At 35.6% G+C, this 26,848-nt stretch overlaps 1 protein-coding gene across 1 annotated transcript in view; it reads right to left on the minus strand.

The window, feature by feature from the left end:
- The window catches only part of LOC130233248 (collagen alpha-1(XXVII) chain-like), a 24,401-nt gene extending 3,344 nt beyond the window's left edge, over positions 1 to 21,057 (minus strand). Inside the window, exons 1-13 of the mRNA XM_056463201.1 lie at positions 20,982 to 21,057; positions 14,162 to 14,248; positions 9,188 to 10,169; positions 6,747 to 6,817; positions 4,915 to 4,968; positions 4,644 to 4,763; positions 4,426 to 4,464; positions 4,282 to 4,335; positions 3,967 to 4,020; positions 2,693 to 2,800; positions 1,097 to 1,150; positions 666 to 719; positions 537 to 581 (exon numbers count right to left, since the gene is read on the minus strand). Coding sequence (XP_056319176.1) covers positions 537 to 581; positions 666 to 719; positions 1,097 to 1,150; positions 2,693 to 2,800; positions 3,967 to 4,020; positions 4,282 to 4,335; positions 4,426 to 4,464; positions 4,644 to 4,763; positions 4,915 to 4,968; positions 6,747 to 6,817; positions 9,188 to 10,169; positions 14,162 to 14,248; positions 20,982 to 21,023 — 1,764 coding nt within the window. The 5' untranslated portion in view covers positions 21,024 to 21,057. The remainder of the gene's footprint in view (positions 1 to 536; positions 582 to 665; positions 720 to 1,096; positions 1,151 to 2,692; positions 2,801 to 3,966; positions 4,021 to 4,281; positions 4,336 to 4,425; positions 4,465 to 4,643; positions 4,764 to 4,914; positions 4,969 to 6,746; positions 6,818 to 9,187; positions 10,170 to 14,161; positions 14,249 to 20,981) is intronic.
- Between the last annotated feature and the right edge of the window lie 5,791 nt (positions 21,058 to 26,848).

Raw genomic sequence — 26,848 nt, forward strand, 5'->3', positions numbered from 1 at the left:
AGGCATTTGTAGCTCCGCCTCATTTTAAAAAGAGTGCAATCTCATTTGAATTTAAAGTCACTAAAACGGTACAATTTGGATCTCGCCTACAAGGGGCTTTTTCAAAGTGTTATAAAAAAATATTTGGGAGGTGTTTTGAGCTGAAACTTCGCATAAATACTCTAGAGACATCAGAGACTTATTTTACATCTTGTAGTATGTCCCCTTTAATATTAATTATAATAATAATATGACTTCTTTGAGCACCAAATATCCAGAAAGCATCATGAATGATCTCGTGAGGGCTGCAGTAATGACTAAAGAAAATTTAACTTGACAATTACATTAATAACTATATATAATTTTAAACTATAATGATATTTTACAATAGCTTTTAATGTATTTTGATGAAATAAATGAGTTTTCTTTCAAAAACTTTATAAAAAACCTAAGTTGACAGCAGAATAATGATGCTCTGTAAAAGTGGTGTACAGACAGAGGAATACAATTCTTGTAAGTAAATCAGAAACAATCAAAAGCATTCTTTTACTACTCACATTATATCCTATTACCCCAGCCAGACCCTTCTCTCCTTTCTTTCCCTAATAAAACAGAGTTGACCGGTCAATATTATCATATGCGCTTATAGTGGAGATCTGAAAAGCAGAAGAAGCTTTGTACAGTACCTTCTCTCCTTCGATTCCTTTGACTCCCTGAGGTCCTATCTCACCAAGATCACCCTAAACACATCAGTTACACTTTCCTTAAATTGGAATAGAGCAATATGCTGCGCAAAAGGATCAATTGCTTATTTTGCTTTACAGCTGATTTGTCGATAAACACCCTAAGGGATTTTATGCTTACGTTATGGCTAGGTACATGTGGATGTTCAACAGAATTGATTGTATTATCATGTAATTTGTTTAGTAAGAGTACTCTGAAAACATAATTCAATTAGTCAAAATATTCCCCAGATAAAATGGCTGAGAAATGGCAGAACATGACACATGGCGAAAGTTCAAATTCGTTATAAAACTGAAGCTTTCACTGGAATTTCAAAGGCACATTTACTGCCTTATTATGAAATTATCTATAGAAAAAGCCTGGTCATACTTACCCACTCACCCAGCTCCCCTTTATTGCCCTTCTCTCCATTATAACCTTTTGGGCCCTACAGAAAAAACATACACTCACAAAAACCTGTACAAATACAGTATAGAATTGCGTTTAACATGAAAACCCTTATAGTCAACCCAGGCTCATTCTGAAAACGTACCACTATATACATTTCTACAGACCACCAAATACATCCCAGGAGCAACGTTTTGTACAGTTTTTGTTTTTGTGAATCCACCAGTGGCTGCTGTGTGCGCTTTTTGAGATCTCAAATTTCTCTCGCAAGTGCCATTTGCGCTTGCTGTTCTTGCGTAAACCCACCAGAGGCCGCTGTCGACTGACTGACTTACTGAATGACTGACATGACCGATCGACTGACACACCTTCCTCTTTCCTTAAACCTAACCAATTAGTTTGATTGACCCACCCACCCACTTCCCAAACCCAACCAACAATTTTCAAAAGCAATGCAGAAAAAGAAAAGCCCTTGCATGATTTTTTACCACATTTTCAGATTTTACCACATTCTCACCTTGATATTTACATGTTTATTTTTTATTCTGTTTTTGTCTTAATCGCTTTATGGAACCGTTCTTCACCAGACTCGAACCCCGTCAGTATGGTCAAATTCTCTTGGCGTCTCAAGTCCGCCGACGTATATGGCTAACTGGACAAACTAACCGCGGGAAAGCCATCTATATGGGGTAAGTGGTCAGCTGGTAAGCGCAAAACGGAAAGCTGTCATACTGCCAGAAATGTATATAGGGCTACGTTTTCAGAATGAGCCTATGACCCTCAGGTCAGATGTACAGTAGGTAATTATATTTCCTCAGCAAAACAGTAAAGAGGAGTTCTAGTTGAATATGTGGTCACTTGTGATTTATAAAATGCAAGTCAATGGCTATCGTCATTTTGAGATTTAAGAAAATACATACAGACAACGCAAAAATCAATACTCATGGCTCCTGGCTATATACTGAATTCTTGTGATGTGAAATGATCAGTCTTGGTAAGAAAATGAACATTATTTAAAACATTTTTACCTTTTATCCAATTTCTGAGTGAAAGTATCTACAAAAGTGTAGCAACACTGTTTTTATTTGAAGAGATCGTTTGTAAAGATTGAGCTTTTTTAAAAACATAATTTCTGAAAATTACAGAAAAATTGGGTTATCTGGTTTTGCAAATAATCTCTTCACTTTTTCTACACTCAAAAAAAAGTTTACTTATTTAAAATGAACTGAAACAATTCTTGTTTTGTTGGGCAACTCAATTGTTTTATGTTAGATCCACTTAAATTGGTAAAAACTAGAACGTTAACTTTAATTCCTTCATGTTGTCCCAACACAAATCTATTGTGTGGAACTAAGCTCTATGTAGACTCTTCCTGTTTTTGTTTTAATTTATGAACATTTATAAAACACCAAGGGCCACAATTTCATTAATGTTCTACTGAAAACAAATGCACTTGCATGGCCTGTGGGGTGACTAAATTAAAAATAATTTTTGCATTTCTTGTGTGAACTTTAATACAAATTAATAAGCAAACACTTTGAAAAGATGCTACATGGAGTATTTAAATTCCCATAAGCCTTACATCTTCCCCAGGTGGTCCTGGTGGGCCTGTTTCCCCATCCTTTCCAGCTGTGCCCTCCGGTCCTGCTCTCCCTGGTGGCCCTGGCATTCCAATTGGTCCTTTTCTCCCCTAGTCAAATGACACATTTCGTACAGTCTCTTTATTATTATTTGATAAATACTAGAGGTCTACATTTTCATAATATACAAATAATTCATTTGAACTTTTAAGATTCTTAAGGAATAATCAGGGAAACAAATAATCTCTTAAAATAGTTTAGAGTGAACTATTAGTGCTTTGACAGACTGTACAACTTTGACAGAAGAAGCAATCACATATAGTACTTGACAGATACCAAAACCCTAACATCATAAAAAAATAAGTAAGGTTAAGAACATTTATTAATGTTGAAGTGCCCCTATTATGCTGGACATCACCTTTAACATAATGCAAAATGTAGCTATTTGTAAATGTGAAAGGTTTGAGAAGTTTCAAAAACCAATTTGAAAATATACATGATAAATACAGTTACTATCTCCTTATGTCATCCTATAGGAGTTCCTGTGGTCGAGATTAAGGGATGACTCCGCCTTCAAACCTAATTGCTATGGAAAACACTGGTCATATACTTCTTCGGACCCTTATTAAATCGCATGGCTGGCATTTTGAAGTTGGTTGCTTCGTTTGACTGGACTCTCTTTCTTGTTTTGTTATTTTGAATTACTTTTGTACATCCAAAATCCTACATTACAAATTTTATTGATTCCTGACTTCTACATATACATATTTTTGCTTTAATTTGTGTCCCATTGCATACATGAAATGTTTCTTGCATAAATAATCTATAATTTTGGCTTTCTTGGGTGTCCCTCTTTTTGTTACATGCTTGTGAGCCAGGGGCATAACACTCCTTAAAAAAAAAGACATTATTTCTGAAGTAATCTCTTCTTATCCAAAAAAAAAAAGCTTGTGAATATGTGAGAATGCATGGTGAGGCAGGCGGCAGAAGTTCAGATCAATGTCATCTGAATCGCACTGTTCCTTGGATGCCAAAGCTTAAACTGTTCTTATGACTGGCAACAAGTTTGCATGAGTCAAACAGTATGGTTGTGCTTCTGAATCAGTGGAACAATGTGACTCTTGTTGACCGATTGAGGCTGTCAAACATTTATAGATCTGATGTCTCCACTTTGTTAGATCACACTTTTATTAAACTCCACATTGTGTATTTTTTTGATATAACAGTAATGTAGCATTCATTTGATGATTATGTGATAAAAAGAGGAGATACCTACGAGTTTCCCTTGCTTTCCCTTCCTCCCTTGCTTGCCTGAAACTCCAGAAGGGCCCTAAAAACAGGTATAAGAAACAGTAAAAATGTATAAATATCATATGCAGGATATAACATAGCATATAACCCCAGTTAAAACCTTATATGTCAGTGTTTCTCAATCACATATCTGGAGGACCACCAACACTGCATGTATAGACACATGTAAGTTTTTACAAGGGGTTTGAGAAAAAGAAAGTATCTAAAAAGTTATTAAAATATACATCTATGTTGAAATTATAGGGAGATGATATGCACATAATTTTTTTTTTTCACTTACAGGTGGTCCAGCATCTCCCGGTGGTCCCATTGGTCCTGGTAATCCTTTTACTCTCTAAAGAAAAAAGTTGTATTTCAAACTTGAAAAGAGTATCTTAATTATTGCTGGCAGTGGTAGTTAAATGTTGAATGCAGAATATCTCACCGGCCACAGTGACACTAGTTTTTTGTAAAATTTCTTGCTCTGCAAACCAAGTGAAAAACTGAGTAGTAAGCATGAGTAGAAGAGTAAGCATGTATGCCTGCAGGCAGCATTTGAATATCAGCTGTTCACAGAATCAGTTATGTTTGTTTTCAGACTAAATATCAGCAAGATATCAAAATGTAAAATGACTTCAAATGAGTAATATTGTTGTCACACACCTTAAACGCTTGCCATTCTTCCTCTGACGAGTACCAGACGATGATAGCAGGCATGCCGGGAGGCCCGATTGGTCCCCTGTACCCTGTCTGGCCTGTTCGGCCCATCACTCCTGCATAACCCTGTGTGACACACAAATAAGTATTTATTCTTCTGACTAATAACTAAATAATTAAAATAGCAAGATTTTGATTTTACAAAATAAAATATATTGTGATATAAAATAATAGCATATAATAATGTAAATGCAATTAATGTACAATTAATACATACTTTATCTCCTTTGTCACCCGGTTGGCCTGGTAAACCAGGTGGACCTGGATATCCCTAAAATGAGACATGGTAATAATATAATATAATATAATATAATATAATATAATATAATATAATATAATATAATATAATATAATATAATATAATATAAACTTCGGTAGTTTCTAAAAAACATTGCATGGGTCATTGTATTATTCTTTTATGCCAAATATCATTAGAAAATTAAGTAAAATCATGTTCGGTGAGGATATTTTATAATGAAATTATATCAAAATGTATTTTTTGATTATTATTGTGCATTGTAAAGCACTTAATTTGGACAAATTTAAAGTTCTTTGTCTCGCATCACATACACAAGCAATACATTTACATGACACAATCACAGGTTACATGATACTTAAATACTATATTCTGTCACCGCTCCTGAAACATTATAGTTCTAATCCTTATTCAAAAAATTAATTGCATATGGCACAAAGGTTTACTTTAGTTGCCTTCACTGTATAACGGCATCCTCCGGAAGGCAACAATCTAAGGGCCTGATTTCAAGGGTGCATTCCATCATCACATATAGCCTCCGCACTGCTGTAATACAATTCTTCTCTTAATTTTTGCTTAGATCCTAGGATTTTGCCAGCCATGCTTGTCATCCCGTTGAATGCCTGAACAGTCCAAAAAGGTTTGCTTAACAGATTTGACTTTTGATTTGCCTTTCACATTAATGGAAAATCCCTGGATATCCCTAAAATAAGACATGGTAATAATATAATATAATATAATATAATATAATATAATATAATATAATATAATATAATATAATATAATATAATATAATATAATATAATATAATATAATATAATATAATATAATATAATATAATATAATATAATATAATATGTCAAACCATCCACCCATCATCTCAAAAGTTTCATCATCTCAAGCTTTGTTTACATTTCATAGTTCACTCTTCTACCACAGGAGGGCGTAAGTGCTCAACTAATGGGTACTGCAACATTAGATCACTACATACTGTATCTCTCTCTCTCTCTCTCTCTCTCTCTCTCTCTCTCTCTCTCTCTCTCTCTCTCTCTCTCTCTCTCATCAGTGATGTACTGCAAAGTATTGCGACATTGCTAAAGCATTCTAGAATTTGCATAACACAGATGCAATAAATAAACAGCTCAGCAGCTTAACGTACACGAACTTAACACAATAAGTAGTTCACAAATAGTGCGTATCATAACTGCTACTCTCTCTTGCTCTCTCTCCGTTTCAAGCACTGCCATTATAAAATAATTTCTGCAACCCTCTTCCCCTATTCAGGATGATATTTCTCTCTCAATGTCACCGAATGAGTCAGTTCTTGTTCATAAGCTCCATTCACTAGAGGTAAATGACCCTCCTTCTCCAATGCTCCACACTTAATTGAATAATGCCTCTGCAAACTCAATTTCCTATAAAGGCTAGCAATAGGCCAGAGATGACCATGTGGGTGAGAAACACAGTATAGGAGCAAGGAGAAGAGGATTTCTCTTCAACAATCATCTGGTTGTATTGATGCACTGCATTCAAGGTTAATATATGATAGTATCCTAAGAAAAGAGTAATAATTCTCTCTAACCTTCTCTAAAATGGCGCTTTTCGCTCACTTTTAAAAGCAGAATAGACATGTTACTCTGTCAGTGTATTAGAATATATGTGGCAGACACTGAAAAACACTATTGTGAGGTAAATGCGAGGTGATGTATCATCACAAAGTTATTTCAGCAACCAATACTAATGTGAATAAAACGAAATGAATGTATTATAAGAGAGATAAGTGTGTTTCATACCCTTGGACCTCTGAGGCCTGATTGACGCAACGGTCCTTCTTCTCTGGGTATGCTTCTGTGCAACTGAGGGGCTGAGGGGGAAAACATGATAAATGATTGACAAATAAATGAATACATTTAGCAAATTAATTCATGAGACTATTTTGTATTGTTTATGTGCTGTTCTTAAAAACTACAGTGGGGTAAATAAGTATTGAATATGCCACCATTTTTCTCAGAAAACATATTTCTAAAGGTGAAGTTGACTTGAAATTTTCACTGGATGTTGGTAACAACAAAAGAAATCCAGAAATGTGAAGAAAACATATCTAATTAGTTTACAAGTGAAGTTATATTTAGTAAAATGAAATGACGCAGGGAAAAAGTATCGAACACATGAATAAAGGGAGGTGTAGAAAGGCAGTGAAAGCCCAGACAGCAGCTGAAATCTCAAATTTCAGTAGTTTTTTAGCAAGCCTCTGCCCTTCGTCATTGTAATGTAATACTCGTTGCTTCACTGCAACATCTACATTATCAGGATGATGTAGATGAAACCAGTGTGGACATTTCAGCAAGACAATGATCCAAAACACAGCAAAGGAAACTCTTAAATGCTTTCAGAGGGAAAAAGAACAAGCTGTGGAATGGCCCAGCCAATATAAAATACAAAATTAAGCTCAGATTTGATAGATGAGACCCACAGAACCATCAAGACTTGTACACTCTGGGGAAGTCTGCGGAAAAAACTCACACCTGAGCAATGCATGTGATTTCATTCTCCATATGAGAGATATCTTTAAGCTGCCATCACCAGAAAAGCCTTTTAGATAAAGTATTAAATACATTTCAGTATAGTTCAGTACTTCCTCCTGGTTTTACCCACAATCTTCAATTCCATGTCAACAGCTCCATTAGAAATATTATTACTCGGAAAAAACATGACGTGTTCAATACTTATTTCGGCCATTGCATAAAAAAAATTATATATAGCAAACTATTAATAAACTGTAATATTAATCAAATAAAAAGCAATACAATTGTACATTTAAGCAATTATCATTGTATTACTTATTGAAATATTATGTATTATTATTGTCTTTAAATTTAGGAAATAAAGTAGGGATGCTCCGATCAGAAATGTTCAGATACCGAGTACTGATTCTGATGCTTCAAGCTTTATATAACTGTAACATTGCATAAAGCATATTTTCCCACTAAGTATGATATTTACATGGAGATCTCTCCTTTCCTAAGAGAATAAATGAAGGATGTTGCAAATAATCCCTTAAACACATCTCGTATAACCATTTAGTGTGAACACGTCATGATCAGAAGCAGTTTACAGAAAATAATAGATAAAAAAGAAAAGAAAAGGGTAAGAAAAATGACTAATAATACAGTTTGGAAACATTGCAAATGATGGAAGAATAATTCCTCATGCCTCAATAAAGAAAAGGTTTGAACTGCATATTTGACGCATAAGAAGTAAAAATGCATCTTCCTCTGCTTGTAAACCCATAAACGAAGATTTGCGTTTGGTTTATGTGATCAGCCAGATTAGTGAGTACTGATCGAGTCATAAAATGTGATTATAGGTCGATACCGATCTCCGGCAAATCGATCAGGGTTGCGTTTCCCAAATAATGACATAACTCGCGGCTGAACTTTCATAGTACGATGCATCATATGGGAAAAGAACGATGGGGTGATGAGTGTTTCCCAAAACCGTATTTGCTTTGCCACAGATCTGTTGTTTGAACCACGTTAGTTACAAAATAAAACGTCAATAATAATGCTCCAAACGGGGTGGAGTAACTACTTCTTTTGTAACTACTTCGATTGTTTTACACACACATGCATTTAAAAAAATATATTTCCATATGAATTGAACTATATGTATATGACACATATATGACCTACAGTATATATGTTTCCTTTACAAATATCATTGAGAATAATCCATATTGAATTACTTAGCTAACATGTATTCTAATCTCATATATAAATCATATAATTCGTTAATGGTTGTAGGCCTAATTTACAGTAGGCTATTTATTAAGAAATTTTTTTTAAATCCTACTTAATAAATAAATAAATAAATAAATAAATAAACAATATCCTACTTAATAATAATTCATTCATTCATTTTCTTTTCGGCTTAGTCCCTTTATTAATCTGGGGATGAACTGCCAACTTATTTAGCATATGTTTTACACAGCGGATGCCCTTCCAGCTGCAACCCATCTCTGGGAAACATCCATACACACTCATTCACACTCATACACTACGGACAGTTTGGCCTACCCAATTCACCTGTATCGCATGTCTTTGGACTGTGGGGGAAACCGGAGCACCTTGAGGAAACCCACGCGAACGAGGGGAATCAACATATGGTTTTATATTTCATTTTTTAAAAACAGGATTCTAGAATGAACAAAAGTATTTTTTGTTTTGAAACTTACAGTTAGTCTCTGCTGTAGTATTTACCACAGTGGTAAGACGTTCCAAACAGGTAAAAATATCCCCCAAAAAACAATCATCAGACTCTGATTCTCTGTTCACAGGTGTTTTTTGTTCACTTGTATATCTGAGATCCTCCAGTCTAATCTGTGGAGTCGTGTCTGAATCTGTTGTCTCTTGATCTTTTCGCTCTTCTCCTCTTATCAGGGCACCACTAGTTTTCTTTCCCGTAGTCTTGGGACTTCCAGACTGATGAAACGGCATTTGCGGAGTAATTGCCACGGGTTGCGTTTGCCCTGTTGTTGTGGGTCGACTAGTTGCTCTGATTTCTTTAGTTTCCTCCTGTGACTTTACTTTATCGATTGAGGTGCTGGTCAGGTTTTGAGCTGCTGCAGTGACTGGATACTCAATGGATTTCGTCTGTGATGCATCATCTAAAGTATCGGCTGCGTTTCTTCTAGATGTTTCTGTTGGCTTTGTGTTCATTGAAATGTTAATCTCTGTTGTGCTTGAAACCAATGATGTTGGCAAGGGCTCAGTACTGTCTGCCATTGAATCTGCATTTCTCATGCTCATGCTTTGAGGTTTGCTTTGAGCGTCAAGCTTGTCTGTGGTCTCTGGAAAAACAGGCGATTGAGTCATTTTTTTGGGCTGGACTGTGAGATATGAAATTAAAGTCTTCTTTGCTTTCCTCCCATCTCCACCTGCTTTCTCTTGGTCAAATCCAGAGGTTTCCATCAAATCAGATTTTACAGAATCAGCAAAGGACTTCGCTTTTTCTGTGTCTGTGTTAGGTGATTTTTTCAGAGGTTCACATATGAGTGTTTCTGAATATGGAAATGCCATTGGCACACTCATATCAACAGGTGACAAAGAAAATGACATCATATTCTGCTCTGTGTCAGTCTTCACTGCTTTCGCTTTCTCCTCCACTGGGACAGTTTCAAAGACAGCAACATTGGCTCCTTTTCCCACATCTTCATCCTTGAAGATTAAACATAAATATACATATATTATAGTTTATGATTCATGATTTAAATATACATGACTTTTACCAATCCTAAAATCAACACCCGTTTTCAATGTTGTCACTCGATTGAATGGGCGTTATCAGCGGTTATCAGCTGATAGATATGGGCCAATAGGGGCCTTCTGCACTCACTAGTAGGCTCAGGAGGCTGTTATCATCTGTTACATTTTCTAAACTTTGCACAGCTCCACAAAGCAAGCCAGACCCATCACAATAAATAAAATAAAATTCAATTAAATAGGACAACTCTAAAATGAATGAGGAGCCAGGAGTCTCATCTCCTGTTCAAAAGAAAACAACAACAAAGACGACTGACCAAAGAAATAACGTAAAGTCAAAATTATTTGACATTGACCTTTAAAGGAGACATAAAAATCTTGCGGAGGTAAAGCCAAAATAACAAACAAAAAACTCAACAACAACAAAAAAACCATCTTACCTGCACAGAAATGAAAACAAATTAAACAAAGTTCACTTACCTCCCTACTAACCACAAAACATGAGAAAACTTAATAAAACAAAAAGGCACGTCATGCGTCTCTGTATATTGAGCTCAATAATAGTCAACACTCAGCATTAAATTCAACATTATTGCCCAGCAAACAACATTTTTTCACAAATAAACAAACCAAGCCAGGAGAGAAGAGACTCTCAGAATGATCTTCCAGTCCGGTTTAAAAGGACTTTACCAACACGCTGGCAAGCTTCCACATGTCGACACCTGATTTACCGCACATGTGAGCTCATAATGAAACCTGTCAGAAAGACAGCGGATAGAGGAGGATAGAAGAGAACCACAACAAAAAAAAGACATACACAACAACACAAAGAAAAACTCACTACTTCAAATAAAAAAACTTTTCTTTTGTATTATTGTTATTATTATATTATTATTGTATTATTATTGTATTATTATTGAAAAAATACATAACGTCATCCATCCACGTGGTTAATCAGCTATACTAATAGAGAAGTGTCAAGATTCAGATCTGTTTTTACATTACTGTGATGGTTGTGTTTAGGATAGGGGTAGAGGTTAATAAAATACAATTAATGGGAAATGTAATAAATAATATAAATAATTCTTGTTAACTTAAGGCCACAGCTGTGTGTGATCTATAGCTGATTAACCATGTGGATGGATGATAACAGCCTTCTGAGCCTACCAGTGGGCGCAGAAGGCCGTACTGGCCCATATCAATCAGCTGATAACAACTGATAATGCCCATTCAATCGAGTGATAACATTCAAATCAGCTGAAATCAAAACATAAATACGTTTTTATTTCTACATTTGTATTTCTTTTCTATTGTTAGTTTGATCCATACCAAAAATGGAAAATGATTTGAATTAAGGCAAGTCAGATGTCCTGATGGTCCGTGTACCCACATAGAATTGGTTTTCTAGTTTTTGTTTTCAAAATAAAAAAAAAAAAAAATAAATGGTCTGTTTATGCCAAATTTTGTCACATGAACATAACACCTTTTTTCTGTAAGAACAAAATGTGATGAAAACAAAAATAAATATTTGAAAAAAAATATGTTTTTCATGTTCATGGATGGATGGATGGATAGATAGATGGATGAATGGCAAAAGCATAGCCTTTTAATCCAAAGTCCTACTGTAATTTGATTTTTATAGTAAGATTTTTTTTCTTCCAAAGTTAAACCGAAGTAACTCAAACAATTCATGGTCTCTATAAAAACAAAATTTTTGTTATGATCACCAGCGATCTAGCGGCTACAATTCGTTGGTAAACACGCAGATAACCATAGAACTACAAATCTGCCATTGAACTACCGATCCAGTCGTGCACCTCTCACACGCAGCTGTTCCAGATTCCGTTGATTGCACACACACATAGCCGGAGTATTGTCAAGGACTGATTACATGGACTTTAAAAACAGCATACACACGCATCAGTGTAACATTGTGACATTACTATGCATTTCCCTTGACTCGCTGTGTTTTGACCCTCGGTTTGTTTGTTTACATTTTCTGCTGCTTGCCTTTTGACTATCTGCCTGTTTATTGACCGCCAATCTGGATTGACCTTACACTTGTTTCTGTGTTGACCATTGCTTGCCAGACCATTCTACTAATAAACCCTACATTTGCATCCGCACTTCCTTTGTCAGCGTCCCAGTCATATTACAATTTTAAAGTAGCGTATATATATATATATATATATATATATATATATATATATATATATATATATATATATATATATATATATATATATATATATATATATATATATATATATATATTTTTTTTTTAATTAATTTATTTGTTTTTTCCTTGGGCAGAATAAATATTTTGATTAGTATTAAATAACATTTTTAGTTTCAACCAAGTCAAAACTATAATTTGAGGAAAAATAAAAAATTAAGCTGTAAAAATTTCTGTAATTCAAGTTGGTTCAGAGTAAATTTTTTTTCAGTGTAGTCTAATCATATACAAAAATGTTAAATGGCATAGATTTTGTGACAGAACATCCAAAACTATGCTGAACATGTTTCTGCATAAAATGTAATGATGGTATTTTTAATCAGCTTAGAGCTTGTGAAAGAGTCAAAATAGAAGCAGAAACTCCTCTGTCAGCAGAAACTCCTCAGCAGAACAACATGGCCGGATGTTTTGACATCATCTCCTATTTTTGGCTAATTTAGATGACTCTGCTACATATTTGATGGATTTGCATTCTTATTTCACTCAAACTGCACCAGAATTCATCTGGAAATGTATTGAAGACCATCTTTTCAGAAGTCTCAGTCTGCTTGTTTTGGATGGCAGGGTTCAAACCTTTTCAAATGAACCACAATAAAACAGAGGTTACTCAAACCAGGCCTGCCAAATGTGAAGAGACTTCCAGACACAAAGAGACGCTGCATGCCCTGAGTGACACATTTGTGTCCAAAGTAAACTGTGTTTTATCTGCGCATAAAGATAGCACCCTGATGCTGGCTGATTCATGTCTCCATAGTTGACAATTCTGGAAAAACAGATTCAAAGCCATTCTGTTGCAGTGATAAACTGATGTTCCACTGATTTCTTCTTTTGAGCATCGATTTGCAATTAACTGATAAGGACATTTAAAAATCACACTACTTGATGTGCAACATTAGTTAGGAAATGTGTAAATGAAGCATGTCTTCACAAGTATGTCTTAAAACTTATGAGAAGTCTACTTTAGATATGCTACAACTTAAAAGGTCAGAGAGATTTCATCTGAAAGAAACTGAGACTTTTATTTAGCAAGGATTCATTAAACTGAACATTTAAATTATAATAATATATAGTAATATAATATAATATAATATAATATAATATAATATAATATAATATAATATAATATAATATAATATAATATAATATAATATATTCTGTAAACACAATAATACTGTCAATCAATCAGTCCATCCATCCAATAACACTGTTTTTACTGTCATCTATCTATCTATCTATCTATCTATCTATCTATCTATCTATCTATCTATCTATCTATCTATCTATCTATCTATCTATCTATCTATCTATCTATCTATCTATCTATCTATCTATCTATCTATCTATCTATCTATCTATCTATCTATCTATCTATCTATCTATCTATCTATCTATCTGTCTGTCTGTCTGTCTGTCTAAATATCCATCTATCTATCTAGACATCCATCTATCTAGACATCCATCTATCTAGACATCCGTCCATCTGTCGGTCTGTCTGTCTGTCCGTCCGTCCGTCGGTCTATCTATAATAATACATATTGGCAACTGCCTAGCAACACACTACAAACTACACAAAACAACACAGAAACCACTCAGCTTACCCTAGCAACTACAGTATGTGGAATGCCTTTTGGACTGTATACTGGCAACACACTGGCAACCATCCAAAAGACAATAGCAACCACATAGCTACATAATTCTTTTCTTTTTCTACCTGATTCTCCTGAGCACAGGGGGATTCGTGATAAGCAGGGTTGAGGTCATCGTCACTTGGGTCACCCATCATTTGCTGCATAATTCCCTGCAAAACATGGAAAATATCTCTAGTTGGCAAATAATATCATTAGACTGATATGAGAAAATACAGGCACACATCTCTGAAAGTTAATATGTGGATCCTCTGGAGAAGCATCTCAAATACTTGGAACAGAGCAAAATATGTTTGATGAGCACAATAAAGCCAATAAATGCTGAAATCAATTATGTTTACTGCAGCAGTACACACTGACTATTAAATCGATATATTAGTGCTTGTGAGAATGATTCATAAATATGTCTCTAGTTCAAAATTGTCTTTAGTTTTACAAGCAAACAATTAAAAATGCCACAGATGTCAGTTCAGATGTACTGTTGGAATTATATATATATATATATTTTTTTTTTTATTTATTTTTTTTTACAGTTTTTCTCATTCACTTTGGTACATTTCTCATATCAGAACTGAAATTTGTAAAACAGTAAGTGCATTTCTTAAAAAAAAAAACACGTACAAATAGCAAAACACCATAGATTACCCACAAAAGCCAGTGTCTTGCTCCAAATCCTTAGTTCATCTCTCAAAACTAAATTTCTGTCAATGAATGTGTCAGTGTAGTCAGAATGACAAATCCTTGTGTCATTGTGATGCATAAACTATGGCTTTTTTTGCTGTTTGTAATGTAATTTGTTGACAGAAAACTATTATGTTTAGAAATGTGTTGAAAAAAAATTTTTCTTTCCGATAAACAGAAATTGGGGGAAAAAATGTACAGAAGAGTTAATAATTCTGACTTCAACTGTACATGGCAGGTAGAAAATATTTAAATATGTATACATTTTCTCAAGTCAGATGTGGCTAAATGTTAATTTTAGAGTCTAATAATAATTTTTACACTCATTTATTAGCAACAATATACTGTATGTGAGACTCATCCCCAGTTGCCATGACAATATCTCACGGTCTTGTTATGAAAGCCCAGATGTGAAAATAATCTATCATTTCTCCATCCTCTGCAAGACTTTGTGATGTGCACTGCAAACACGTACACTTTCCCCCAATACTGACTATTTAATGGCACGAGTCAACACATGGCTGAAACCATGTAATTAGTTGAGAATATATTTTATCTGTCAACTCAGTTTATTGAAGTTAAAAGTTAGCATACAGTATGGGAATTGCCTTCGCTTCTCAAGGGGCTTTCTGACTTTTGACAATTTTTTCTCTCTGTGTAATATAAACATCTATACACACTCATTCACACACATACACTAAGGCCAGCTTAGTTTATTCAATTCACCTACACCGCATGCCTTTGGACTTGTGGGGGAAACCAGAGCACCCAGTGAAAACCCACATCAACATGGGGAGAACATGCAAACTCCAACCCCTTATCCATCCATCCATCCATCCATCCATCCATCCATCCATCCATCCATCCATCCATCCATCCATCCATCCATCCATCCATCCATCTATCTATCTATCTATCTATCTATCTATCTATCTATCTATCTATCTATCCATCCATCTATCTATCTATCTATCCATCCATCTGGACATCCATCTGGACATCCATCCATCCATCCATCCATCCATCCATCTATCTATCCATCTGGATATCCATCTGGACATTCATCCATCCATCCATCCATCCATCCATCCATCATCTGTTTAACTATTAATTAGACTTTAACTCAAACTATTAATTCCCTGCTTATTGATAGTTCGAAAGGTAGTAGTTGAGTTTAGGTATTAGGGATGAAGAATAAGATCATATTTTATAAGTTCTGATAAATAGTTAATATCTTAATAACAGACAGGCAATACGCCTTTAGTTAAAAGATTACTACTAAACTAAATATTTTTATATTACGGTATGATAAAAACATACCCAAATTTCTGTAAAGCTCTATATATAAAACTTTCATTATAAAATGTAAAAAAATAAACCCAGGCTTATTCAGATTATGCACCGTTCAACCCAGGCTCATTCTGAAAACGTACCTCTACAGGCGTTTCTGGAGACCACGAAATATGTCCTAGCGGCACGTTTTTCAGCAGTTTTTGTTTTTGCGAATCAACGAGAGGCCGCTATGTACGCTTTTTGAGATCTCAAATTTCCCTCGCGAGAGCCATTCGCGCCAGCTGTTCTCGTGTAAACCCACTGGAGGCCGATGTTGACTGACTTTTTGACTGACTGAGTGAACGATCGACTGACCCACCCTCCCCCTTCACCGGACTCCAACCCCGTCGTCGTGGTCAACTCCCCTCTGCGTCTCAAGTCTGCCGACGTTACCGATGGCGCGCTAACAGGACAAAGTGGTTGCAGCCGGAATGCCGTCCATACAGAGGTAAGTGGTCAGCTGGTAAGCGCGAAAAGGAATTGTTTATAAAAACAATGCAATTTGTTGAAAAAAAATTTATGCAGTGCAATGCAGTTTGTTTAAAAAAAATTTATGCAGCCATGCGTACCTCTGGCTATGTAATTCGCTGTCTCCAGAAACGTCTGTAGGGCTACGTTTTCAGAATGAGCCTGTGTTGGTACCGTTATATACATTTCTGGAGAAAGCAAAATACGTCCCAGGAGCCACATTTTTTTGCAGTTTTTGTTTTCACGAATCACCAGAGGCCGCTGTGTACTCTTTTTCAGATCTCAAATTTCTTTCGTGAGTGCCATTCGCACCTGCTGTTCTCACATAAATCCACCAGAGGTCGCTGTCAACTGACCGACTTACTGACTGACCAACTGACCGATATCCCCACCCACCCCCTTCCCTAAACCCAACCGCAGTGTTTTAAAAATCAATCCAGAAAAAGCCCCCTGATTTCTACCACGTTTTCAGATTTTACCACATTCTCACCCTGTTATTTACTTGTTTATTTTATTCTTTAGCGTTTGTTTTTGTGTTACCCTCTTCCTGGAACCGTTCTTTATCAGACTCAAACCCCATTGTTGCGGTCAACTCCGCTCTGCATCTCAAGTCCGACAACGTACATGTTGAGCTACCGGACAAACTGATAACAGGGGAAAAGCCATCCATACAGAGGTAAGCGGTCAGCTGGTAACTGAGAACAGGAACAGTGTCATACCGTACCGTAGCGTTAGTTTTAAAGATGAAATGCAGCCATACGTAGCTCTGGTTACATAATTAACAATCTCCAGAAATGTATATAGGGCTACGTTTTCAGAACGAGCCTATGCTGAAAAAAATAAAATAAGATTTGTTCAGAATTCAGAATTCAGAGTTCAGAAAAATGCTAGTCAGATATGCAAACTGAACAAGACTGCCTCATTTCATATCTAAATATAACATTTTAGAAAATTTGTAAAACACAAAAAAGTGATCATTTAACTGGGGAAGTATAGTGATAACTATGAGTTAATTTTATTCACCGGCAGCGCCTTGCCTTAATAGCAGAAGTACAGTCTTAATCAAGGCAATGTTAGAGCGCTTTCTCTCAAGTGGCCATTGAGCTGAAGGCAGTGCTTTGACTAAATGAGAGCCTGTGTTTGTCTTTCTCACGTGGGCTCCAGAGCTCTCTGAACTTCACTTTTCTTTTCATACAGCTGCTGCTGTTTGTTGAGGCTGCCGCTGCTGGTTTGCATTGCAAAGAGAATTAGCTGTTTTGTGTTAATGGCCAGACCGGCATTGAACCTGGACTGTGATTATGGCAGCGGTGGTTGTCAGGGGCAACAGTCACACAAGAAAGAGAGTCACCGTCCTCATAAACCATACAGACTGACATGGCTTTACATTCTCAGTATACTTCATGGTAACAAATATCATTTACATTCTTTATAACAATAATTGCACTGCGACAAAAGAAAGTATTCGCATTTACAGCGGCGAAAATAAGTATTGAACACGTCATGTTTTTTCCTGGGAATAATATTTCTGAAGGAGCTGTTGTCATGGAAGTGAACCAGATTTTGGCGAAAACCCAAACAATACAAACATACAAATAAAAACAATACAAAAAATCCCCCCCCCCCCAAAATGTTATCTGTATTAACAATGGAATGACACAAGGAGGAAGTAGTGAACTACTGAAATGTATTTAATACTTTATGTAAAAGCATTTTCCGGTGATGACAGCTTGAAGATGCTTCTCATATGGAGAATGAAGTCACATGCATTGCTCAGGTGTGAGTTTTTCACAGACTTCAACAGAGTGTAAAAATCTTGATGGTTCTGTGGGTCTTGTCTATCAAATATGATCTTTATTTTGTATTTTTTATTGGATTCAAGTCACGTGATTGGCTGGGTCATTCTACAGCTTGATTTTCTTTCTCTAAAAGCATTTAAGAGTTTGCTTGGCTGTGTTTTTGATCATTGTCTTGCTAAAATTTCCACTCTGGTTTCATCTTCATCATCCTGATAATGTAGATGTTGGACTGAAGCAGCTGAAATTAATTTACAATGACGAAGTGCAGAGGTTTGATGAAGAATTACTAAGTTTTGAGATTTCAGCTGCTGTCTGGGTGTTTACTGCCTTTCTACACCTCCCATTTCTTCATGTGTTCAATACTTTTTCATTGTGTCATTTTATTTTATTACACATAACTTCATTCTTCCAATTAGTTTAGTTGCATATATGGATTTCTTTGGTTGTTACCAACATCCGGTAAAAATTTCAAGTCAACAGCACTTAGAAATACATTTTCTGAGAAAAATGGTGATATGTTTAATACTTATTTTTCCTGCTGTATATGGAAATGTTCAACTAGAAACAAAAAAAATTATCAGATTTGGCTGCCTAAAAGGATCCAAATGCATGATTGTCTTTTATATTTTTGGTTAAGAAAACAAAATGTAAAATTGATTCAAATTAAGGACACATTATGGGATAATTGAATTAAAATATAATTATTTTACTGAATATCCTTTTTTGTCTTTGATAGTTAAATAAAACATATTTTTGTGAATAACTAGTGTTGAATTTGGTTAAGACTATAAAGAAAGAGAAGCAAGAGTGTGACATTCTCTGGGACGTATGAGGTTTAGCTCTGGTTTGTGAAAGCCTCTTCCCGTCCTCATCAACATACTCATGCAAGAGCCTCAGGCCTGGTCTGGGGTGATTTAACACACAGAATACACACTGTGCTCAAACCACATCAAAACACAGATAGAGAGAATCAATCACCTGTGCTTGTCCAGACAGAAGACCTAAAACCAAGTCTCATTATAATATATTAATGGCTAACACTGTATTCAGCATAAACTGAGGTACAGTAAGATAAGCATTTTTGGTCACACTTTATATTAAGGTACAATTCTCGCTATTACAAACCATTAACTATGACCTTTGCCTCAATAAACTCAATAAATTAATAAAACAAATCAACATAGGCTCATTCTGAAAACGTAGCTCTATATACATTTCTGGAGATTGGGAATTTTGTAGCTAGAGGTATGTATGGCTGCATTTTGTTTTTAAAACGAACGCTATGGAGCGGCATGAAGCTATTCCTTTTCACAGTTCCAGAAAGCAGGTAAAACAAAAACAGAATCCAAAAAATAAAATAAATGAGTAAATAACAGGGTGAGAATGTGGTAAAACATGGTAAAAATCAGGAGAGGACTTTTCTTTTTTTAAATTTGCTTTTTAAATTTGTCGTTTGGGTTTAGGGAAGGGGATGGGCGGGTCAATCTGTGCTTTTTAAAATACTATTGGTTGAGTTTTGGGAAGGAGGAGGGTGGGTCAGTCAGTCATTCAGTCAGTCAAACACCTCTAGTCAATCCGCCTCTGGTGGATTTACGCAAGAAGAGCAGGCGCGAATGGCACTCACGAGAGAAATTTAAGATCTGAAAAAACACAGTGACCTCTGGTGGATTCGTGAAAACAAAAACTGCAACAACAAAAAAAAAACTTACCGTCCTGAGACGTATTTGGCTGTCTACAAAAATTTATATAGAGGTACATTTTCAGAATGAGCCTGGTTTAAAATAAATAAACCTCAATAAACTTAAACTTATTGGATGCATATTAATAGTTATTTAGGTAGATGTTACATATGTTTAGGTATTGAGTGGGATTGAGCAGGGATGTAGAATAAGACTATGCACAATATAATTCTAATAAACAGCCAATTTCTTAATATTCAGCCACTATAATTAAAAGTAAGAATCTGCCCTTAAACTAAAGTATTAATAAAGTATAAAAAAATTAAGTATGTGCACTGTTACTGTGGTTAAAAAAACAAGTCACTTAAATAATGGCAGAAAACAGAGTAATATGTTTTCAAAAAGCAGTTGTTTACTGAATGTTTACTAACAAAAATTGATAGAGACCCTCATCTTAAGAGAACAGTGACTCTTGCCTATAATGTGCCCATCAGTGTGAGGTAGATAAATGAGGAGATTAGATGTTTAATTAAGTTGCCATTTATTAACAAATGTAGTAGAATTAAAAACGAGAAGGAGAAAAGAAAAGTTCTCGCAGCCTGAGTCTGTTGACACAAGAGGGTTAAGTAATGTAAATACCAGAAAAATGGCTTCTACGGATCTTGGTAAACACCTTGTTTGAACAAGTAAAAATAAACCTTCTGTAAATGTTTTAACTAAAAAAAAGTGAAAGATGAATATCCACTGAACATTAAATGCAAAAAAACACCAACAAAAAACAAACAAACAAACTGTCAATTAAATTCGTGATCGTATTGCTACCAATATATATATATATATATATATATATATATATATATATATATATATATATATATATATATATATATGTAATTGCACTTGTTAAACAGGGTAAGAGAAACACTTACTACACAGCAGAGAAGTTTGAGCAGTGGTACAGAATCCTGCATTGCTTTCAGAGTGAAACGGGCTTGACGATCCTTGAGCACTTCAGGAGCAGATATGGTCAGTTTTGGACTTTTGAAGGACACTAAAACAGAAGTGTACCTGGAAAGTGGCCAGAGATGGGCTGTACTATACAAACTTTCTCTATGACAGCTCAGTGCAAAGCAATGCAGACCTCCCTACTGTAACTAGAGGAAATGCTGGAGACCCTCACTGCGACCCAGAAGAAGAACAAAAACTCCCAAATGAACTAAAAGTAGATCCAAAGAGCCACATTTAGGTTTCCCCCTTTTAAGAAAACTGATTCTATACTATACTCACTCACAACACATGAAAAAAACAAGAAATACCACCTTAGCTGCTGCCTAGTATCTATCTATCTATCTATCTATCTATCTATCTATCTATCTATCTATCTATCTATCTATCTATCTATCTATCTATCTATCTATCTATCTATCTATCTATCTATCTATCTATCTATCTATCTATCTATCTATCTATCTAGACATCTATCTAGACATCTATCTAGACATCTATCTATCTATCTATCTATCTATCTATCTATCTATCTATCTATCTATCTATCTATCTATCTATCTATCTATCTATCTATCTATCTATCTATCTATCTATCTATCTAGACATCTATCTAGACATCTATCTAGACATCTATATATCTAGACATCTATCCATCTAGACACCCATCCATCTATCTATATATCCATCCATCCATCCATCCATCCATCCATTCATCCATCCATCTCTCCATCCATCTTCCTATCTAGACATCAATCCATCTATCTAGACACCCATCCATCCATTTAGACATCCATCCATTTAGACATCTATCCATCTAGACATCCATCCATCCATCCTTCTATCTAGACATCTATCCATCTATCTATCTAGACATTCATCCATCCATCCATCCATCCATCCATCCATCCATCCATCCATCCATCCAGACAACCATCCATCCATCTAGATATCCATCCATCCATCCATCCATCTATATATCTATCTATCTAGACATCCATCCATCCATGCAACCATCCGTCCCTCCATCCATCCATCAATCCGGCCATCCATTCATCTTTCTTTCTACCAATCCATCTGTTAGTCAGTCAGTTTATCACACCACTTTAAACTTAAATATATATTATTATTCAGTTCTGCTAGATCTAAAGCATGAGGCCATGAGCTCACAGTTCTCCACAGTGACTCATATTCACAGCAAGAGCAGTCTAAAAGCTCTCTCCTCATCACTATAGCGCTCTTTCCTAAGCATATGTGAGCGTGTCTGTTCGGTTCACACTGTGACTCCGGTGAGGAATGTGACAAGGTGTTTAGAGGAGTGTGTAACTTACAGTAAATGGTGTGATCATGGCTGCCTGGTCCTCCCAGAGGTATGAGAGTCTATTAGATGATAATCTCCCCTCTGTAATAATCAGTTTGGTCCTGTGCAAATGTGACACAACTGAAAACATGAACACAAATATGTGGTTTAAAAGCTCTTTCGTGCCACTAGAGAAATAATATTTCAATTAATGACATATTACAGCCTAGTCAGTTTAGCTGTGGCAAAATGCTGTTTTAAATGAACTGCCCACTGAGAGTTTTCACTCAAAATGCTATTTTAATGAACACCATGATACAAGTGTGATTTTAAGTGGGCTATAACAACAAAATCAAAACAAAAGTCATGTTATGGTGTGAAAATATGTGCAATAAATTTTGTGACAGCATTCAAACCAATATAAAACAAAAGTCATGATACCGTCAAACTGGTGGAATTAAATAAAAAAGAGCATTTAAAATTTTTTTTGTTACTATTACAGTTGATCTCAATTGCTTTGGCTCAGTTGTCCATTGAAATGTTTATTTTTCAAAACAATAAATTTAGATCTCTGAACTAGCTTATTGTTCGCTTTAGATTGGCATTTCTTATTGATTAAAGCAAATTGCAATTGCTTTGGCACATGTGTGCAAAGAGTAAGTATAAATATCTGTAGCTTGGACAAAAACTAATTGCATATGGATTGTTGATCAAAACTGATTCTCATTTACCCTGTCAAACTCCATAATTTTTCAATCATTTTTCATCATGTAAGCCGTCACACTCAAAACCATTTATTCAATTATCAAACATTTGTATACACACATTTACACCATTGATTTGTTTATAATGTTTGCTAAATTGCTAAATGACCTCTAATTGCAATACAAGTTGAATCAACAATTTAACCAATCAGTTCTGGGAGCATATATACAGTAGTAGTCAATGTTTGAGGTGGATCAAAACGCTTCATCAAGGATGACCAAAAACTATTCAGCAACACCCATTCTTGTCTTATTGTAGGACAACTTTGATCCACTTCACTACTGTATATGTAGATACAATCGCAATTACTACCCTTTTTCCTGAACTGTCGCATCATGCTTGTGGAAGAGCAATTAGAAGACATGTAATCTCTGACCAACAAGAGCGACAGGATGTCCATCAAGAGTAATTTTTTCATGGATGATATTTTGTAGTTTCTTGTGTGTATTTGTGGTAACATAAGAAATATGAATTGTACAATACAGTAATTGGACAAACAAAAATAAATGTACTGTATAAATACAAATGTTCTTATTTTTTTCTATGCACTATTGACTTTTTTCAACATATATCAGATTTTTAAAATCTTAATTTCCACGGACAGTCTTGTTGAAAAAACAACTAATCATTTTGAGCAGTGTGGCTCACACGATGACAAATACACTTTATGTTTTGGTGGCCTTGGCCAAATCACTGACACCATAAATAGGTTATGAAGCATGAATGAAATGTTTTGGATGAGTAATTATATTTTGCAGACATGAAATAAAGTTCTGAAGTTCCAGCAAACCATTCAAGATTTGCACTCAAGAGTTTAGAGAATGTTAAGACTGTTTTGAAAAATGTGCCAAAGCAATTTAGAATAACTGTAATGCAACAGCAGTTTTTGTTGAAATGAGAGAGAAAAATGTCAAATATTGTATTATTGTCAATAGCAGATTCAGGTGATGATGAAAGTGAGCTGCACCAGCAATCAAACCTTTCTGCATACAAAAACTGTTACAAGTGTAGTCATCAGAGGACCTGAAAAAAAAAACACACATTTAAACGACCTCATACATACAATTCAGTACATTCATACAAACAAAAACATAGCATCTGTGAGAAACTGATTATTACAAATAGTACACAACCTCTCACTAAATATATAAATATAATTAAAACTAAATATACACTTCAGAAAATCACTTTCAAGAGCTGTGATGAATCAAAAGTTCTGCTTTAGAGTGACGCTTTCCTCACCTAACTCCAGCTCACAGACTAATGTTAGGTTTACCACAGACCTGACAAATACATTCAGTAAAGGAAAGTGTCATGGGAAAAATGTCAAATACAAACAAATACAACTTTTCAACCTTTAATCAAATGTCATAGTAATTAAAAAAGGGATTTTGTTGAAAATGTAAACGAAGATACTGTGAGAACAAAAATTTTGATCATATTATTCTTCATATTACATATTACTGTTCTTTCAGCATTGCATTGGCTCCCTATTGAATATCGTATAAATTAAACATTTTTATTGACCACCTACAGTACAAAGCCCTGAAAGGCTTTGCTCCCCAGTATTTGAGGAAGCTCCTGGTGTATTACAGCCCCTTTCGTTCACTACACTCAATTGATTCTGGACAATTGATTATCAACAGAATATCAAAATCAACTGTAGGTGGTAGATCTTTCTCATATCTGTTCAGGAAGCAGACACACTCTGTCAGTTTAAAACTACATCTACTGGAGCCGGGAACACTTCCTGAAAGACATTATAATTTGTACGGCATCTACACTTGTGTTAGACTGTTTTTCATTATTCCCAAGGTTTCCATAATCCTGGACCAGGCCGTATTCTGAGCAGATGGTGTGGTGGTCATGGAGGAGTGGAGAGCATGAGACTGATTTCTGAAAAGACCCAGTGACAGACAAGGCTCTGCACTGATCCAGTGGGCCAGCCTGAACACCCGCTGGGGACCTACTCACACCTGCAGCTTCTCCACATTGGAAATCCATGGTTCTTCAGCCTCCAGCGCCTACACAGCAGCTCTGCGGATGTTTGGCCAGAGGAGATTTGGTCGTGCCCAACTGAGCCTGGTTTCTCTCAAGATTTTTTTTTCCTTATCTTTCGTCAATTGGTTTGTTCCTTGCTACTGTTACCACTGGCTTGCTTGGTTTGAGACTTGTGGAGCTGCACATCGCTGGATTTTCTCTTCAGTGTTTGGACTTTCAGCAGCGAAATTTAAACCATACTGAACTGAACTAAGCTGCCTGAACTTCATCTCTGAAAACTGAACTGACACAGTTTCAATTTACTAGAACTTCTATGTTAAGCTGCTTTGACACAATCTACATTGTAAAAGCGCTATAGAAATAAAGATGAATTGAATTAAATCGAACTGAAGCATAAGAAAGTATCAGGTATTCAATACTTGAATTTATGGATTATCAACACAAAGCAAAAGCGCATGTTGTTTCTTCTTAAAATGTGTCAGCTCCTATATGCAAACAAATATGAATTGGCTGATGGATGCATTGGTTTAGAGCAGCAGCAGTGATGTGATGAGCAGATGGTGGTCTCCCTCACATATGCTGACCTGATGTACCAGGCAGATTGGCAGCACCTGGAACAGGTTCAGATATGCGGCGCTTCTGGCTTCACTCACACATGAGCATCAAAGGCAGAATGCTTCACCTGTCACTGAGATATGTCTATATGGACTCTTCTCACACCCTGACACAATATTTTCTTCTAAGTTTTTTCTCCGAGCAGAGCGAGCAGAGCAGTCAGTGAGGGTCAGTAGCAGTTTAGACTGTTTTGTGTGTGTGATTGCAGGAGAACCATAGAATTCATGTCATATTGAAAGGTCTTGGGAAATGTCAGGTTGCCAAATCATATAGTATAGCATATATAGCTTTCATGGATTAAACTTTTAAAAACATTTTAAAACAATAAAAGTATGTATATAAAATGTCTTAAGCTATCTTTGTCTATTTATCCTTCAATACATCCATTATCTTTCATTCTGTCTATTTGTCCATCCAACTGTCCATCCATCTATTTGTCCAGCCTTCCATCTATCCATTTGTCAGTCTGCCCATCCATTCATCTTGTCCATCTATCTAACCATTTATCCATCCATCCATCCATTTCTCGATGGATGGACATCCCTCTTGTCCATCTACAGTATCCATTCATTTGTCTATCAATCAGTCCATCCATCCATCCGTTTATCCGTACCTCCATCTAACAGTCTGCTCATTCATTCATTGTGTCCATCTACAGTATCCATTCAACTGTCTATCAATTAGTCCATCCATCCATTTGTCCATCCCTCCATCTATTTATCAGTCTGCCCATCTATACATCTGCCCATCCATCCATCTTTTCCATCCATCCATCCATCCATCCATCCATCCATCCATCCATCCATCCATCCATCTATCTATCTATCTATCTATCTATCTATCTATCTATCTATCTATCTATCTATCTATCTATCTATCTATCTATCTATCTATCTATCTATCTATCTATCTATCTGTCTATCTGTCTATATTGGGATCACCAGTATCCTCTTCCTCAAGATTCTTCTAAAAGGATCCTTACAGTTTACTGCTTTATATTTAGCATGTTTGTGGGCATTTCTCACTTTTTTTTTGTAGAAAAGCAGATGGTTGTGCTTCCAGAAAAGTGGGACAGGCCAAATATAGTCAGCAGCAGTAAATCATCATCAA

This window comes from Danio aesculapii, chromosome 8 (genome assembly GCF_903798145.1).
Source record: "Danio aesculapii chromosome 8, fDanAes4.1, whole genome shotgun sequence".
NCBI lineage: Eukaryota > Metazoa > Chordata > Actinopteri > Cypriniformes > Danionidae > Danio > Danio aesculapii.